The 17,991-nt window shown below is 46.0% G+C and overlaps 1 protein-coding gene across 2 annotated transcripts in view; it reads left to right on the forward strand.

Annotated features, from left to right (window-relative positions):
• Positions 1-17,991, forward strand: part of PIGL (phosphatidylinositol glycan anchor biosynthesis class L) — a 54,487-nt gene that overhangs the window by 23,422 nt on the left and 13,074 nt on the right. For both annotated transcript variants that reach the window (XM_019287539.2, XM_039562728.1), the window contains 2 exons: positions 11,796-11,886; positions 17,103-17,170. In XM_019287539.2, coding sequence (XP_019143084.2) covers positions 11,796-11,886; positions 17,103-17,170 — 159 coding nt within the window. The remainder of the gene's footprint in view (positions 1-11,795; positions 11,887-17,102; positions 17,171-17,991) is intronic.

Consider the following 17,991-nt stretch of genomic DNA (forward strand, 5'->3'; position numbering starts at 1 on the left):
ATTTTGTTAAATGTAGAAGCGCTCAGTCTCTCTTAGGATGAAGGATGGATGTTTTCCTATCAATCAGTTTTTAATCTGAGCATTGAAAAGTCTGACAAACAGTGCTTGAAAGAAGCAAATTTTGTTCCTATTTTGGGGTACAAAATGGCAGGCGATAGAAGGGGGCAATTCAGAATTGAAGTTGGTTGAATTCTTCATTAAGTCCATTCTACTTCTTGTCATTAAATTGGATCAGCAAGATATAAACCCTTCATTTTGAAGAAGGGTCACATCTGTAATAAATTATGGTCTCCCTTATTTAAACAGTAGCATTGTTATAAATATTTTCTTCCTGTATTTCTGTTTCATAAGCCAAATACTCAGCATTTCTCCTCTTGTTGTAAGTAGCCACACGATGGGCTGCCAAGGCTGGTTTATCATTTGCCTTGGGAAAGGCATTTTATAATATTTCAGGATAAAACATTTGCAGGCAGAGGTTTGACCCGTGGGGGAGAGAGGTGAGGGGTTTGCAGGATTGGTGCCAAGAGACTGAGGCTTGAAGAGCTCCCACAGCTGCTCTCACCAGTGAGGGTCAGAGAACTGCAATGAGCCTGTTCCTGCAGAAACGAGACTGAGCCACTGATTTAGACTGAAATTTGTGTTAAGATTTTTAACCAGACCTAACAAGTTTCCTTTCTACTTTTTTTAATGCAACTTTTATGTTTGGATGTAGGGATAACTGGATGAACATGTGGAAGGCAGTTCTGATGTCAGGGCACTGCTTTTCCCTGCTGTATCTGCAGTGTCCATTCTTGTGCCAGTGAACTTGTCATCATGGCAAAGAAGAGAAATCCACACAACCTCTTACTGAGAATAACAAGGTTTTACTGGAGAGTACAATATTTTAGGGCAAGACATGATTTTTTTCTCGAAAGGAAGAGCAGACAAGAGTATTGACACAAAGAGTCATCCAGGACTGTGTCATAGCAGAGCACAGTTAGGTGATGCCAAGGTCACACTTTGGCCCCTGGCAAGTTTTGGGGGGTACGTTTAAGCAGTTCCTTTGATGGTGGTGGTAGTGGTGGATCATTTGCAACTGTAAATGTGTTTTCTGCACAGTCCAAATGCCCAGGAATACAGGAGGCTCTGCAGAGCACCAGTAAGAGGCCTGTAGAAAATTGGATTGTTGTTTGCCCCAGGCAGTGAAACATATTCCTGGAGTGTGTGTGTGGGTGCTGCAGCGCTGATCCGGGAGCTCAGGGCTCCGTTCCAGGCTCTGCCCCTGACTCAGCTCTGGTGCCTCGGGCTCTCTAGGGAGAGTTACCTGAGCTCTTAATTCTCTCATTAGAAAATGTGGAGGTTATTACTTGCTCACTTCCCCATACCAGCCTCACAGGGGTGTGAGTTAATGAACATCTGTTAATGTGTGGAAATAAATGCTGTGAGAGTGCCAGAGCAGTAGCAGCACTCGCACAGCGGCTTGGGAATCTGCAGCTTTTTCCTACGGGATTGTGCTGTAAGACTAAATCACCATTTTAGCAAGGCACCTGTGGAGCACAGCATCCCTGTCTCCAAATCCCCCTCTGTGCCCTGGTACTTAAAAGTGCTCCCGAGCCCCTGGCTGGGACAGTTCTGTGCCACTCTGGGAGCTCTGTGCAACCTCGTGTAACCCAGGTACGTGCAGCTCATAGCACGCAGCTCTTGACGAGTGTTATGTGCCCAGCTCCAGTTCATTATCTTCACTCATCTGCCACTCATTAAGGGGAAAAAAAGATACTGTTGTCTGCAAAAATCGGATTTGTTACCCGGTGTGCAACAAGCCAATAATGGCACACTCGAGACAGACATTGATTATTTATTTGAGAGTTGCCAAGGCTGCGTGCCAGGTGGAATTCCACATATCAACCATCAGGACTTTTTAGCATACATTTTAGCAAACAAAGGAAGTTTTACATATTCCACATTTTTCAACAATACAGTTCCCTTCTTTAAAGCTTCCTGATTTCCCTGTCCCCTCGCTGGATGCCTTAATGGGTTGATGTCGGGAGGACGAAGCCCCGCTCGCAGCTCCGGTGCCCTTCCCATCTCCGGGGCGCTGCGGGCGGCCCCCGCTCGCAAGAGTTAATCGCTGCCAGCCTTTGGCAATGCTGGCCGGTCCTAGAAATCCGGCTGGCTGCTGGAGCGGCTGCCAGGAGCCTCCCTCGGGCTGTCATGTGAGCAGTGTAAACAGCCCGGCCGGGCGAGTGGGCGGCTCGGCGCTCGCCAGTGGGGCAGAGTTCAGTGGCTGCGGCGGGGTTACTGCCGAGCGCCGCGGGGTTGCCATAGCGAGCATTGCATAACGCTGGCAGCGGCCCCGGCCACAAAGGGCCCCGCGTTCCTTCTGCTCGGTTTGTTCATTGTTGCCGAGGCCCACTTTGCTGTCGCAAATGGCGTTCCAGGCGTAGTTCCTGGCTGGGCTGCTGTGGGAGGTTGCACTGGGAGCAGGGAGAGAGGAGCTTGCTCATGGAACCCTGTAACTGGGGCTTTCGCTTTGCAAGGCAGTGCCTGCAGGAGGGTTGTTTGCATGAGCAGAAACTTTGCATGCCGGTAAAGTTTGTGGGAGTAAGATAGGTGTTTAACTTCCTGATACATTGTCTTCTAAAAGGAAGTGATTTGATGTAGTACTAAATTTGCACCCTGCTAGAGAGCTCAGGGCATCAGAGCATCAGCATTATGTGGGTACAGCATGACTGCAAGAATTAATGCTCCCATATCATTGCATAGATCAAATGGATTGCAGAAGATGGGAGTTTGTGGGAGGCTGAGAAGTCAGGAAACTTTTTGGATGGAATTGGTAGAGGGAAGCTGGAACGCTGCAGCATGGGAAGCTGCATTTGGAATCAGGCCATCATCCTCTGGAGATCTCTGCTGAAGCTGCATCTGCATTTGCATAAGTTTTGGCCTGCAAAACCCATGTCCATGAAGTGACTATTCTGTGCTTTCCCTTTCTAGATGATTAATTAAAGTGGCTGAGGGATTGATTTGGCTACAAGCTGTCTCCTGAGGTTTCTGACTGTAGTATTTTTGTTATGTGGAATAGACCAAGGTCTATCTCTTTGGCTGGAGTGATTATGCTTTTGGCTCTCCTGCTTTTTAAGGGTCTGGCCATTGAGTCAGTGGCAAAGTCCTGTTTGACTTTCCTGGGCCAGAACCAGAACTGCAGTTTTGCCTATACAGTGTGGTGTATTTATCGTTACGAGAGCAAACAGATTTAATATTAAGCTTGTGATGAAGGGTCACCAGGTTTATTTGGCATATGAAGGTTGTGGTATTTCAGTCATTTGGCTCTGAAAGATTTTGCTGGCTGCTGTGAGAGACTTTTTGTTCCTTCCCCTTGGGTTTGTACCCTTTCCACTGTGAGGTCCTGGGCATGTTAGGATGCATGTGTGTGACCTTTTGTGTGGCAGAACTGCAGTGCAAACCTAGCTAAGAACAACAGGATATTGCCTTCTACCTGTGCTCTTACAGCTCTTCTTCCAGGAGAGTGAGACCTCCTGCCCCAGTTTGAAACTGGAAGTCTGTCCTTGAGCCAGTGGTGCCAGGACTTGTGTGAGCTGGACATGGCTTCTTGGTGAATGGCTTAACACACCCTGTCCCAAGCCCTGTCCTGCTGAGCTCTTCTTTTCTTCAAAGCATTTTACAAAACAAAATTAAGTAAGGGAGGAGTGAAGTCCTGTGGTCTGCTCCTCAGAGAGTCCTGGTTTTGCTGGTGATTTGTATTTCAGTTTTAAAACATCAGTTGTGACTGTGGGATTGCTGGGCTTTTTGTTCTCAGTCAGGACAACTTAGACTGTCAGGGCCCAGATGAATTCCAAGGCACTATGGCAAAGCCAACAATAATAATGAGGAAGTGAACATGGCTGGGAGCTATTCTGGGATCTGCCTGATCACTTAATATGGGCCTAGTGATCTCATTCCTTACAGTGCAGATGGTGCTTTGGGAGAAATATGGGCTGTGTTCTTCCCCTGTTACTGTGCAAAATATCAGAGTGGCCAGAGGCATCCCAAAGTGGTACCTAATGGAGCCCAGGGTGTTAGTAGAGATCAGTCCACCTTTTTTTGGGATCAGGTCAGTCTGTCCCTCCTGTGGGAGCTGACACAGACAAGAGCAGATGGTTCTAGGAGCGTGGTCCAAAATTCCCAAAGGCCACCAGCTGCTGTGGTCCATGTTTGCTGTTCAAGCTTTCCACTGAGCGTTTCCATTCACCTTCCTGGCCTTAGGAAGGTGCTGAACTGAAAAGCTGCTGCATGTATCCCTTTGCCCAGCAACTGTGCTCCTTGGTCCCAGACAGCTGCATGTTTGAAGATGTTTCTCTTATTAGAGATCTACAGATGAAATTGCCAGCTGTTGCCAATAGATCTGTTACTTTTCAGCAAGTACCAGAAATGCACTTTGTCAACAGGTACTCAGACAAATGTTGGTGTATTCTTGTTTTGCTGAACTAGGTAGGGACTTCAGTGCTCTCCTTTCCTGGCTACCTGTCCAAGGTGGGAGAGGAATTGTCTTCATCTCACACTGCCCTGTTGTCTGCTGCCCAAACCACATTGCAGTGGGCCAGAGGAGGAACTGCTGGCCCATAATTCATGGCAGCCCCAAATCTCCTGAAAATGCTGTTTGGGCTCTGACTGGTGCTTTCAGTGACCTCTGCAAATGGCCCCAACAGATCACACACAAATCCAGCTGCTATAGAATGAAAGGGAGGCCTCTTGCCCAGCACTTGGCAGATCACTGCTGGCAGTCCCTTAGGACTGAAAAGTGCTGGCTGTGCTAGGAACAGGCTGCATGGTGGCTGGAAATGTGTCACTGACGTGGGATCTGTGGGCCCCACTCAGTCAACAGGCACAAAATACAGTCTGGTCCCGGAATGGCTGTCAGGGAGACAGGGCTGTCACTGGCCTGGCTTGGGGTGCAGTGTCTGTGCAAAAAGCAGTGCTGCTTCCCAAAGGCTTGTCAGCCTCGAGTGTGGTTTGCTGTGAGACTGAGGGTTGGATAAGGAGTTGTAGACGTCTGCCAGGAATATTGTTCTCCAGTGGTGTGTCCCTCCTGGAAATCATGTTCCTCAGCTGCAGCACCGAGTGGTGACACCTACGTGACCAAAACAAGGTGCCCCGTAGGTGACACACCCAGCCCCTGTCACATGCTTTGGCAAATGGGGTCTCCATTGTTGGGATGACATTTGGCCCAGATGTCTCAGCTTTCTTATGTGCTCTGGAGAGCCTGGGGAATTTTAAACTAAATATTGCTGTTTTTTGCTGAAAAGGACAGGTTCCAAGGAGTATTCTTGGCATTTGCAGTAGAAATCAAAGCAGTTTGTGATTACTTGATTTGGGAACCCATTCAGTGTTTGGCACCAGCCTCTAAGGAAGTCCTGACTGCTTGAGATGTTACCCTTGTTGCAGAGTTCCTCAGCTCCGAATGGACAGAACTGTACACCATACTCATAATTTTGGAGTTTTATGCAGTATTTTGTATATTTTGGGCTAGACCTTCAAATTAGTACCAAGATGTTGAACTTGATTCAATACCCCATGGGAAGACAGTACAAGGAATAAAGGATAGGTTTGTGGGGTTCCCAGTACCCAGGATTGCTGAGACACATCGATTTCCATCCAGAAATCAGAGAACAGACAGAACACTTTTCTTAAAAGGATCCCAAACTTATTTACATAGGGGTAAACATACAATTATTTCCATTTCACAGGCATGAATAGCAGAAGATTCGAATGCTGTGACTAAATATCAATTTAGAAATAATTGAGTGGAATTTTGTTTCCTGTCTTACACAGCAGGGCCTGATACCCTCTCCAAACTAGTTTTTTAAAGTTACTTTTTAAAATTAGCTTTAGCCATGATAGCTTCTATGTATTTCTGGTCTTGAAAGGAACCATCAATTGTTTTTGTTTGAAGACATTGAATATGAACTTGTTCCTACAGAGCTTTGTGCTGTAATTTATCAACAGGGCGCTGAGGCACAGACGTCAAATGAATACCAGATTTCAAATTATGATAAGCAATTGTGTCATCTCTGTGAATAGACATCAGTCTCTGCTGAGAAATCATCAATAATTCATTTTAAAAAATAAATGAGTACAGGGCCATTTGGATAGGTCTTTGCAAACAACCAGTCCTGTGTTCTGTCATAATTGCTATGAATTTAAACCCAAAGGATGCTTGTTTCTTGAAGAGAAACACCTGATCATGCCCAAGTCAAAAAGATGTGTTCCCTCACGGCCTAATTACCATTTCTCTTTGGGGAGGTATGGAGGAAGCTGGAGTGTCACCTGTCAGAGTTGTGCTGGTTTGTCCATGGCTCAGTGGGGAACATGCAGAGCTCTTCCAAAGTATTTTACTGTTAATATTCCAGTCATTAACATCTTCCCCACTTCCTTTACCCTCTACCTACACCAAACCCTAAGATGATTATTTCCAATCTTAAAATACAACTCTCAGAATAATTTGTGTTTCTTTACTATGAGGAGAGGGAGGATGCTGCTGGCGTAAAAATTTCTTGAGCTTCCCTGTCGTAGGTGGCTTTTCATTTGACAGTTGGCATCCTGCTCGAGTCCATTTCTCTCCCAAATTGTGGGTTGTTACATTCCAATAAGCACACAGCATCTGTTCTCTGTAGAACATGATGTTGCAAGATGCTGATCATTTGTCTGAGTGGGCTATTTTCAATTGAATCAGAGATGTACATGCAGCCTAACAGCAATAATTCCCTCCTGTCTGTAATTGCCCATTATAGGAAGAGAAATTTATAAATAGTTATAAAAGTCAGGATTTAGAGGCTGTGCTTCAAGAGCTAGGGCTAGCCAGTCTTAGCTTATCTTAGCATCATCTCAAAAATAAAAATTCTCTGCTCTACTTTGGAGAGCATGAAATAATTTCTGTTTACACAGTTTTTTCAATTACTTTGATGCTGTGATATAAAGGTCACTGATTGCCTCTAGTCATCACATGGCTTTTTCACTAATTGTGCACTCACGTCATTTTGTTCTGTGGGATCTTTTGCTTCTTGATCCAGTTTCATTGCCCACATGTTCATTTCATACAGTTATAACTTTATACAAAGGGCATCCTCTGTTCCAACAAACACATTGTGGTCGTTGTTCCCAGCTGGGAACCTCGTGCACAGCAGCTCACCTGCTTCCACCATCAAGCCACCGACCTTTGGGCTGATTTAATGTAAAATCAGTCACTGGGGATAAGGAGGAGAAGTTATGCCAAAATGTTTCCTGGTCCCTAGCCTTGGACTAATTAAGGTTGTGCTGCAGGATAAAAAGGCAATAAGAAATGGGAAAGCTCTTTCATCCTGACCCTTTTGGTGTGTAGTGGGATGGAAAATCACATGGGCGCCTTGGAAGTTTTGCACTGGTGCCTTGGAATGTGTAAATGGACACCTAAACATCTCCAAGAAGTCACTCTATTGCCCTCTCCCACAAAGGTTTCATGTCAGGGCAGAGAGGTCCCTGCTGGTCCCCATGGGGTGACTCTCAGGTAACCAGAGGCCCCCAGGGCCTGGGGATTTCCCAGCTCACAGATTTCCAGAGGGTCGGATCTCAAGGTTATCCCATAGCCCATTTGCTGTTTGTGGAGCCACGTGGACATCACACAGACCAGCTGTTGGGTTTAACTTAACCTTGAGAGCAGTCATGAGAGCTTAGTTCATGAGCAGAATAAATTACACGGAAGGCTTCGAGAGAGGATTGTCCATCTGAATGCACTGGCTGCTGCTGAAAGGTCTGGGGGAGATGAGCAGTGGAAAATTGGACAGGGATTGAGAAGTGTATCATGTGAGAAGGGTATAACTTGGCAGTACATATCTGTGAAGGTTTTTAAATCTCTACCTTGGCCAAAAGTGACCTCCCAAATGACAGGAATCTGGTCGTCTTGAGCCCAAATGTTCCTAGAAAGACGACCCTACAAAACTGTGCTGCTGGCAAAGTGGACCGTGTTCTAATGGCCAGGCTGAGGTGGGAGAGGAGCTCCAGCCCAGGGCAGGCAGAGGAGGAGGCCTGGAGAGGAACTGGCACCAGGCAGTGATTTTTGACATCTCTCATTCTCAGCTGTAAGGCTGCTGGGCAAAACCTGCACAAGGTGGAGTGGTGCCTTACTGTGCTGATGTGATTTGCTGTGAGCCCTTGTAGCTCTCCACAAGGACCAGAAGATCCAGGACATCTGCTGCATCCTTCCTGGGCAAACCTTGGGAAGAGGAACTGCAGATGCCGGTGTGTGCTCTGCTCAGCTTGGCAGGGAGAAAAGCAAAGGAGTGAGATGGAGAAAACCAGGGGTCCTGTCTGGTTCTTGCTGCCAGTGGATGGATGCATAGGCAGGTGCAGGATTTTGCTTTCTGAACGTGATGTTTCCTGTGACTGCTGAAATCAGTGAGCAGAGACAGACCCTTCTCCACACTGTAGCAACTGCAGCACCATAATTCTCTATTTCCCTCTTGAGGCTGCAGATCCCCTGGCACAGCTGTAAATTCCCTGTACAGTGCACAGCATGGCTTTCACTGAAAATTCTTGGGAAGACAACTCTTCTGGAGCCTTATTCCAATTTTTTTTTTTTCTCCTATGCATCTCCCCATTTTTTCCCTGCATCCAAGCAGCCACCTGCATTCAGTATCAGACACGTGGAATCCCATAAACATCCCTTCCAGACCAAAATAGTTTGATGGAAATATGGCCAAGTGCCCAAACCCCTCTGCCCTTCCCACAGCCCCCTCCAGCAGCATGACCTGGGAGGCCTCTGGTGCAGGATTTATGTCTTGACTTGTGGCAGTGACTGACAGCAGCAACAAGGAGCTCTCTGGGGCAGGGGACAGGGAGGGTGGGTGGGGAACGGTGTCTCCTGGGACGAGCTCCAGTCTGCTCCAGGGAATGTGCTAATTTTCACTCCTTTATAGTCCTTTATCTCAGCCCTTCGACCTTGAGCTCAGAGGCATTATCAGCCTTAGCCAGAAAGGCAGCGTGCAGTTAACCACTGAAATGCTGGATGTTTCTCATACAAAATCCTGTAGGTAAAAGCAATGAATGCAGCTCATTTCAGTAGTGCAGCACATCAGGGGACTGTTCAGGTTTGGTGAGAACCTATTTACGATATTAAGAAAAATATTTTTTTATATATGGTTCTGTGAGCAGTTTTCAAAGTTTGATGTCCCTACAGAATTCCCTGGGCATGTGGAGACCTCCTGTAAGCCCGTCCTGTGTGCATGGCTGCACGCTGTGTATGAACTCGCTTTTCTTCATCACCTTTTCATCCTTATTATACCCAGTTACTGATATCCAGAGCACAGGCAGAAAAGTACTGCTCTCATGTGAGCCCTTACTATCACGGTAACACATTTCCAACTTTATAAAGTATTATACAAACTCTTACTATAAAAGTCACTTCCTGGAGCAGTCTCGATGAATGTATTTATTGCCAGTTCTGCTGCTGACTTCTCTGGGTGACTCTGGGTTTGTCATTTAGCTGTGTGTAAGTTTTTGTGTTTGCAGAATGAGCTGGGAATACTTCCATGGGCCATCGTGGCTATTAATGAGTTAGGAATGTGCTTCTGTGCATGTGTCTCTTGTTTGGCAAGATCAGCTTCTCTTCTGTACCTGATAAATACGATGCAAGAAAAAGATTTCCTTACTGGGAGTAAGTGGTCTCTCTCTGACCAGCAGTAATTGGGTAGAAGCAGAATTTTGGGTGGAATATTCCTGCTTAATCAGTTCAGTGTTGATGGAGTTAATTTGCTCATGCCTTCAGATTGTTTTGTTTCCAGGGATTCTAAACCGTTGCCTCCAGCTGTTCATTTCCATTGACGAGGATGATCTTTATCTGTCTAAACTAGTTAAAACCTGCTCCACTACCCAGCAGCCTTTTTGGAGACAGCCCAATAAAGCTGAGTGCGGTGGCTATGACACCAAAGCCTCCTGGACATCATAAATTCCAAGCCCTACTTTTTTTTTTCCTGACCTCTCACTGTTGGAGCACCCTTCCTGTTTTAATGGGACTCTTCACTTCCTCCATTTAACCCCTGTCCAAAAAGGGGCATGATATTTGCACTGTAAGTGATCAGTGTAAGAATCCCTGTTACACTGATTTGCTGCTTTAATATTATCAGATTAAAGCCTTGACAGACCTCAGAGGTATCATTCAAACAACTGAAGCACTGTCAGACTTGCACTTGGACTCCGCTCAGTGTGGTTGTTTCTTGGTGATATTTTAGGTGAACCATATTTTTAAATGTGCAAGTTTAAGGCTTGTTGTGACATGCTGGGACTTGTCATACCTTCGGGGTCACCAGGGCCACTTCCTCCTCAAACAAGAGATGGGAAAGTTTGTGTGTGAGCAGATGAGGTGCAGGTTTGTTAAGCTGATGAGACAGCCACCAGATGTTGCAGGGCATCTTTCCAGTGGTGAAATTCAGGTGTCTGGTGTACATCAGGCAGATATGCTGTCTGTGCCAGAGGGAATTGCCAACAACACAAAACTTTTCTGTTGCTGTAGTACTGCTACAGGGACCAGAGCTGGAATGTGTAGCCTGGTGTAGGAACTCCTCCTCTTGTGCTGGGGTTTCTAATTCACATTATTTGGGCCGGAGCTGAACAGGAACACGTAACACAACAGGGAAAATCTAATGGTCAGTTTGGACATAAAGCTCTTCCTTCCACTCCAACTACTGTTAACAGCAGTGGGAAGATCTGTGGCCAGAAGACCTCTCCTGAAGACTCAGGCTGAGCTTTATTTTGGAATGTGCCAAGGAGACATTTCCCTGTTGTTCTGTTGCAGATGTTGCCGTCCCTGCAGTCTGGGGAGTGAGCAAGGCCTGAGCAGTGTTGGGATGTAGCTCCTGCTCTCTGCTGCAAACAACTGGATCAGTTCAGTTCCAGGCCCCTGTGTCTGTGGGAGAATGCTGTGTAGTCATTTTGCTGCTGAACCACCTCACAGCGATTATCAGACTTCCAGAGGAGGGAAAAGGTCTGAGAAAAAGACCAGTTTAACGTGTCATTATTGGGCTTTAGCAGCTGTGTGTTATCCTATTGTTACTAATAACCTTTGCAACGTTGTGAGCAATGTTTTCTTGGCATCATTCAAACATAATGACTGGGGGGTCACATTCAGTTCTCAGTTGTGTAAATATGGAATGTTCTCTTGGCTGTCTGGTGCTATTTTGCATTTGGCTCATGCTCCCTGCCCCTCGAATCCTGCAGTACAAAATACCCAGGCAGGGAGTTCAGTCACAGTATGCTCTGCATACCAGCTGGGTATGCAAAGCACAAAATAAACACATGAACAACTACTATCAAATCCAAGCCATATAATTACAACTCTGCTGTCCTCTGGTTGTGGTTAATGGGTTATTCCTGAATAAATGAGAGCAGGAGTTTGCTTGGTGCTTTCCCAATGTAATTCACCAGTAGATTAAGATTGGGAAGTCTTTCAGAAAAATGTGTTTTTAAAGGGGTTTTAAATTTGACTGGGATAAATCAAGAAAAAGAATTTACAAAATAGATGTTGCTTGAAGTAAAGCAGTCACAAAGTCTGCCTTAATGGTAAGAGGAAAGGGAGACCTTGGCAGATCCATGAGGAGGGTGTAGGAACTGCTATTTCCCTTCCAACCCTCTAGTATCCCAGCCTGTAAAGCTTTTAAGTAAGGTTCAGTGGTTTTATATGGTAAATAAATTTATCTTGATTTAATTCTGTGCTTAAGAGGATCTCTCTTGTCCAGTGTGGTCCTTACAAAGTTCTCAGCAGTGAAGTGACTGATTGTCCTTCTCATTTTCAGGGATCTTCCGGATAGTCCTGCTGTGGAGTGGGACACACAGCTCCTCGCCACCCTTGTCCTGAAGCACATAGCAGCCAAGAACATCAACCTGGTAATGTGACACTTTCTGCAGCACATTGCCACATTACTTCTGAGTGTTCTGGGCTTTCCTTTTCCCTCTGGAAGCTTTCTTTGGAGCCTCTAAGGTTAGGATGTATCTTCTCTCTCGGGAGAGCTTTCTTTGCTTCCCAGTGAGAAATGAACAGTGGAGGAATTTCTCTTTTCTAACTCTTCAAACGGTTTCTGTGTTTTAAAGTAACCTGTTGTGATGGAGAGAGCCCATCTGGGGTTTAGACTTAGATTTAGGCTTAGATTTGAAGCCCATTGGCAGATGTGTGTTAGAGAGCTTGATTAGCAGGGTTATAGGTCAGGATTGAAGAATATTAAACTGGGGAGATTTCCTGGCACTGGTATAGTTTGGGAGTTTTTTCCCACAGAACAGGAATATGGGCCTAAGCATGGAAAGGGTTGTGTTGTGTTCCTCTCTGTTGAACCCTGCTTTGATCAGGCATGGCACTGTCACACACTGATTAGCAGCAAAATCACGAAACTCTCAAAGCCTTTCAGCACTTCACAAAACAAGAAACCACATCTCCTGTAGCATGAAAGCCCCATGAGCACAAAACCAGCATCATGCATCCAACTTTGTATTGATTCTGAGGCTAATTTTCCATGAAATTCATTGCTGTGCACGGAGACAAATGCAGTTTTCCTGGACTCCTTTTGTGCCATTTGGCCCCTTGAATAGATAGGTTTTAATCTAATCTGAAAGCTCCAAACACAGGAGGATTTGTATTGCATGTTTGTGACTCTCAGGGGCACAGGGACAAGTGCACCAAAACCCCAGAAGAAATTCTGAAAACACCAGAACTCCTCTGGATGGTTAGGAAGGATTACATCTTTGCCTCGGGGAAAATTAAACTCTAGCTGTGCTGGGGGAGGCTGGAGTCTGCCACTATCAGAGCAGAGCTGAGCAGGGAAATGTGGGGTTTGCAGAGCAGAAAACATTCCCGGGCATGGTGCTGGCCCTGCTGGGCTGTCCCTGCCCCCTGCATTCCCATCAGCTCTTCCCTGAGCAGCACCGAGGACAAATCACTGCAGCAGGACACATCAGCAGCACCAAGGGCAGCTGGAGCAGCTTCTCAGGGCTGCTGGTAATGAACTGCTCCGGAAATGTTCATTATTTGAAGTGTCCCAAGCAATCACACAGGTCTCAGGTGTTTGCTGTAATACCATTCATTTAGGAGCAGACTGAATTTGCCGACAACAGCAAGAGAAGCACCTAATTACTTTTGTTAAACATCCTGCAATTTAAGACTTCAGAGTTTGCTATCTGTGATGTCTCTGCTGTCCTAAACCAACAGCTGTGCCTTGAAAGGTAAACTGAGTCCATTTTTCACTAATGTTGAAATTGATAGAATTGGCTGAACATGTTAAAAGAGCCTTGAAAAAAACAAAAACTAACAGTTTCAGACCAACTCAGTGGAGTCAACATGACTGGAAGATGTGTATTGTTGTAGCTATCCCAGTGGGAAAACTTTCCCCAGTTCTCCCAGTAGTCACAGCATCGACAGTGGTATCTTTATTTACAGAACATGTTGTGTGCCATCTGGCAGTGGAGCAGGGGCTGCAATTCCAGCATGTCTGAAAGGAAGATTGCAAGGCAAGGAGTCCCACCATATTCTGTGTAGTTTCCTTCCATTACATGGTTACTCATTTGCTCAAATCCAGGAGTAGCTCAATCTTTTTGGGACATGTTTCATCCAAGCTCTACATTAAATAGTGCAGACACAGAAATTAATGGTTGGTGTACTCAAAGCCAAAACTAATTTATAGACTTTGGAAATTATTTCCTGCCTGCTGGATTTACAAGCAAAAGCCAGTGTTGCAGGGAGAGGCAGCCAAGGCTACTCTGTCTTGATCCAGATTAGAAAGTGTTTGGTGTGTAAAAAAAGAAGTTACATAGTATTGTGTGAGCTCCAGGCAGGCTCTTGTTGCTCCTAAATCAGACTCAAAAGACATCTCCAAACTCAGATTCAATGGCCTCTGAGTGTAAGGAGTGATGCCTGGGGGAAGGCCATGAGAAATGGAGTTGGTTGCTGTGGCATTTTAAGGGATGGCCCTTGCTAAAAAGCAGAGACCTTTGTGTGCCCACAGCAGATGTGTGCTGTGTTTGAAGCACTGCATGACACCAGAGAGAGGAGGGAGACCCTCAGCTTTGAGGTGTGGGGAGGGATCATGGACTCCAGACCTCTCAGGAGTTTTCTCTTCTGCTGGTAATTGAGTAATTTCCTCTGTGCTCTCCCCTCTCCGGAAGGGATTTCTGGACCTGTTTGTCTTGGCTGCTGCTCTGGCTTCCACTAGTGAAAGCTCCATTTCCTGAATACCAAGGTCACCCAGAAGAAAAACCAGCAACAGCAGCAGCTCCCATTTCAGAACAGGTGTGGGGAGGGAACTCCCTCTTGCCCTAAAGATTTCATTGAGCAATAATTTCCACATGAAGTATATTTATTGTCCCAGCCTTTCGCTCCCAGAACTGGCTAAGCCTGTTTTTAACCCAGACACTTTCAAGATGTTCAGGTTTTCTCATCCTGTCCTGATTGTTTGCTTGATTTCATCATCAGCCTGGTTCAGGTTAGGAGTTAAAAGCCAGCACAGCAGGAGCTGCACTGTGTGGAAGGAGCAAATGCTCCCGTGTGAAAATATCTTCAGCATGTGAGAAAGAAATTCAAATTCCTTATCAATGAAATGAATCCCTGAAGCCAGAGGGATTGATTTACATGTGATTACTGCCTGCTTTAAGTCATGAACAGTACAGTGGTGCTGTGGAATCAGAGCCCTGTTAGATGACATATATAGATATTTAGATGATATATACTTAGGGTGGGACATCCCTGCTGTCCCAGAGCCAGGTGTGTGCTGAGAGGGATCAGACAAAGGGAATGCCACCGTGGCCAAGTCACTGTGCAGATACCTTGGGAATTGTACTTAAAAATTTGTTTATTGGAAGAGACAGGCAATTCAAGTGTAAATGTCCTAACAGTAAATTGGACAACAGTAATTGAAAATGAGCTCTGTGTAGTCTCTTCAGCTGGTTCAGATGTTACATAAGCTCAGCAGCTTCCATTTCAAAACAGATGTGAAGAAGAAAAGCCTCCAAAGGTGTTTCTGAACAGATAATTCCCATGTCAAGAATATTTCCTAACCCAGCCTTGTGCTCCCACAGTTGGCCCGAGCCAGTTTTGTAAAAACAATGATTAGTTTATTTAGTCTGCTCACTGTAGTCTCTTATCTCAGTCTTCTGGTTTGTTCTCTTGTAACCTCCGCAGAAGGAAAAATGTGTGTTTTGGCTTGCCTGGGGTTTTTAGCTTGATTTCCTAAGGAAGCAGAAATAATGCAATTGTATTTATATGTATGTGCACATGCATGTTTCAGAAGACTTTAGAGCCCATTGGCTAATTTCAGCCACTTTTGACAGAAGGGTACTACTCTTAAAAACGTTCTGTTTGTACAGGTTACATGAAAATCAGGGACCAGGCAGAAGAGACAAACCCTCTCTCTGTCTCCATTGACTAAAAGGGTTTAGTGCAAGTCCAGCCCATATCAGACTAACACTGTTACTCACCTGAACAGGAATTTATTCTGCCTGCATTGAGTGGGGTATGTTGTCATCTTAGGAAAGTGCCACTCTAGGTAGGAGTGACTTCAGAGTGTGTTTTTTTCTTATCTGCAAAGTACAGGGTGCTGTGTTCATTCCCTGAGCTGTGCTGAATTTCATGTCTTTCCCTGATGAGCTCCTCCAAAAGCTGATATCCGTAGGGAGGGCTCAGCACCATGGCAGGCCCTGCAGAGCTCTCTGGCAGTGCTGATGTGCAGCAGCCAAGGTTAAACACATCCTTTTTCTCTTTATAAAACAGGGGTTAACCAGAAAATGCTTCTTGAATGAAACCAATTTTGGTCCTACCAGTTCCTGCCAGCAAAGACCAACCTGGTGCTTGCTGGCAGCCACTGGGCAAAGTGGAAAGTCTTAACTGTGAGCTTGTCCTGGGTGGGTGGGTTTATAAGCAGGCTTGTCTGAAGTTTGTGGGTTTTGAAGTATTTATCACTGCCTTTGTGTTTCCTCTCCCTCTTGACTCAATATCCCATGTCTGAGAGGGCCTCTCCTGCTGGAGGGTGGAGGAGCAAGTTGCAGGATGGGCACGGTGGCTTTTGATCTTCCCTTGATCTCTAACCCAGTGCTCCAGGCCCTGCATATAAAATAGATTTTGAGAAGGGAGGTGCAGTGAGTGAGCAAGGCTGTAGCATTTCCTTCCCTGAAGAGAGAACAAGCTTGCAAGGAAGCAAACATTGCCTGAAATGTGGGAGTTGATGAATTCTTCCTGGTCCCAGAGAAGGGAGCTGTGGAGAGCTCTGCTGCTGGGCTTCTCCCAGAGCAAGCACTGAGCTTTGCACTGTCCAGGGACTGTCACTTTCACCCCCTGGAAAGAGGATGGGCACACATTCCCTGTCTGCTCTACACTCTGTGCTGCCAGTCTGGATTCTTGGTTGGGCATTGGAGCCTTTAAGTACCCTGTGCACAGCCCCACAGAGGGAGTGAGTCCCCAGTGGCTCTGGACAGTGACTGGTCACTGCTGTGCTCACACACTTCTGCATTTTGGAGTTCCCATTTCTCCCTGCAGAGAATCAATTTTTGTACAAAAGTGCAGTCAGATGGTTTAAAAAGGCTTCTTCTCCTATCGGATTATTTTATCACTGTTTAATTCTCTGGTGAAGCCTCATTAGAACCAGGCCAGTCAGACACGCTTGTGTGGCTCTTGTTGCAGCAATGTCCTGATTCACAGCACAGCAAACTGCAGCTTCACCCTGTCATCCACAGGCACTGGAGGATGTTCTCACATCCAGGAGAGAGTGATTCATAGCGCTGGACCTTTCGGGTCAGGAACACATTTGCAACAGATCACTTTGAAAGTGACCTTTTGCCCTGGTAATAAGTAACAAGTGCATCCTGCCAATGGGGACACGGTCTTTGTCATCTTTCTGTTGTTCAGGCTGTTAGGCTGTGTAGTCATCTAGCTCCAGAGTGGCTTGTTTGTTTAGTTGTGTTTCTGTGGCATGAGGAGTTCACACACAAGGCCTCATTGTGCAACACATAAACAACTCGTTAGACACAACGGGCTGGGACAGGGCTGTGTTGGATATCAAATTTGGGAGCTGCACAGGCTCCTCCTCTCACTCCTAAATGCTTCTTGTTCTGTGGTTTTATTGCAGGTGGTGACATTTGATGCGGGAGGAGTGAGTGGCCATGCCAACCACATCTCTCTTCACACTGCTGTGAGGTACAGTGTCTGCACACTTCTCTGGGTGCCTCCCTGGGGGCTGCAGGGTCAACGTGGTGCTGGTGTGGAAGCAGAACCAAAGGCAGTGTTGACTTCACTGCTCCAACTGAGTGCCAGGCTGTGGGACACAACACTGTCTGGAGAAACTGCCACAGCTCTGGGAATAACCTACAGCATCTTTCAGTGTTCCATCAGCTGGGACCTTGCCAGTCTCACTTTCACTGGGCCCTCTTTGCTCTTCCTGTCCTTGATCCCACTAAAATATGCCACAGATCACTTTGCCCTTCTGCTTTGAGGAGAGTATGTGAATAGCTGATGCCTGAGCTGGTGGCACTTGGGTTTTGGAAAGTTCCGCACCACTGTTCCAGAGGATGTTGCCGTCTTGCCCAGGTACCTGAATTTCCCTCTCTGACCCAAGGACATTGCTCTTTCGCAGGAGCTGTCCCTATTTACCACTTTTAGGAAGAGTCCATTGGTCCATTAGTTCCTTCACCATTTTATTCCTTACATTATGGGACCCTCTGTCTCCGTGCCGTGGTGATGTGTGATGTGGTGAGGTTGACAGACAAAAATCCCTGTTTTAAAATCACTCAAATTTTGCTGGCAAGACAGCCACTGTATTTTACTTTAACCCTCTGCTCATTCAGACCTTACTGTGTCCTAGAGAGATCTTCTCCAGAGCTGCCCCTGCCTTTCCCAGGCATGAGAAGAACTCTTTGCAAGTATAGCTTGTATTTATAGCACCCATTTGTTTTCTGAATCATCTGTGCAATTCAAGTAAACAAATTCTTCTGGCTCTCCTTGCTGACAACATCACAGTG

The sequence above is a fragment of the Corvus cornix genome, chromosome 19 (assembly GCF_000738735.6).
Source record: "Corvus cornix cornix isolate S_Up_H32 chromosome 19, ASM73873v5, whole genome shotgun sequence".
NCBI classification, from domain to species: domain Eukaryota; kingdom Metazoa; phylum Chordata; class Aves; order Passeriformes; family Corvidae; genus Corvus; species Corvus cornix.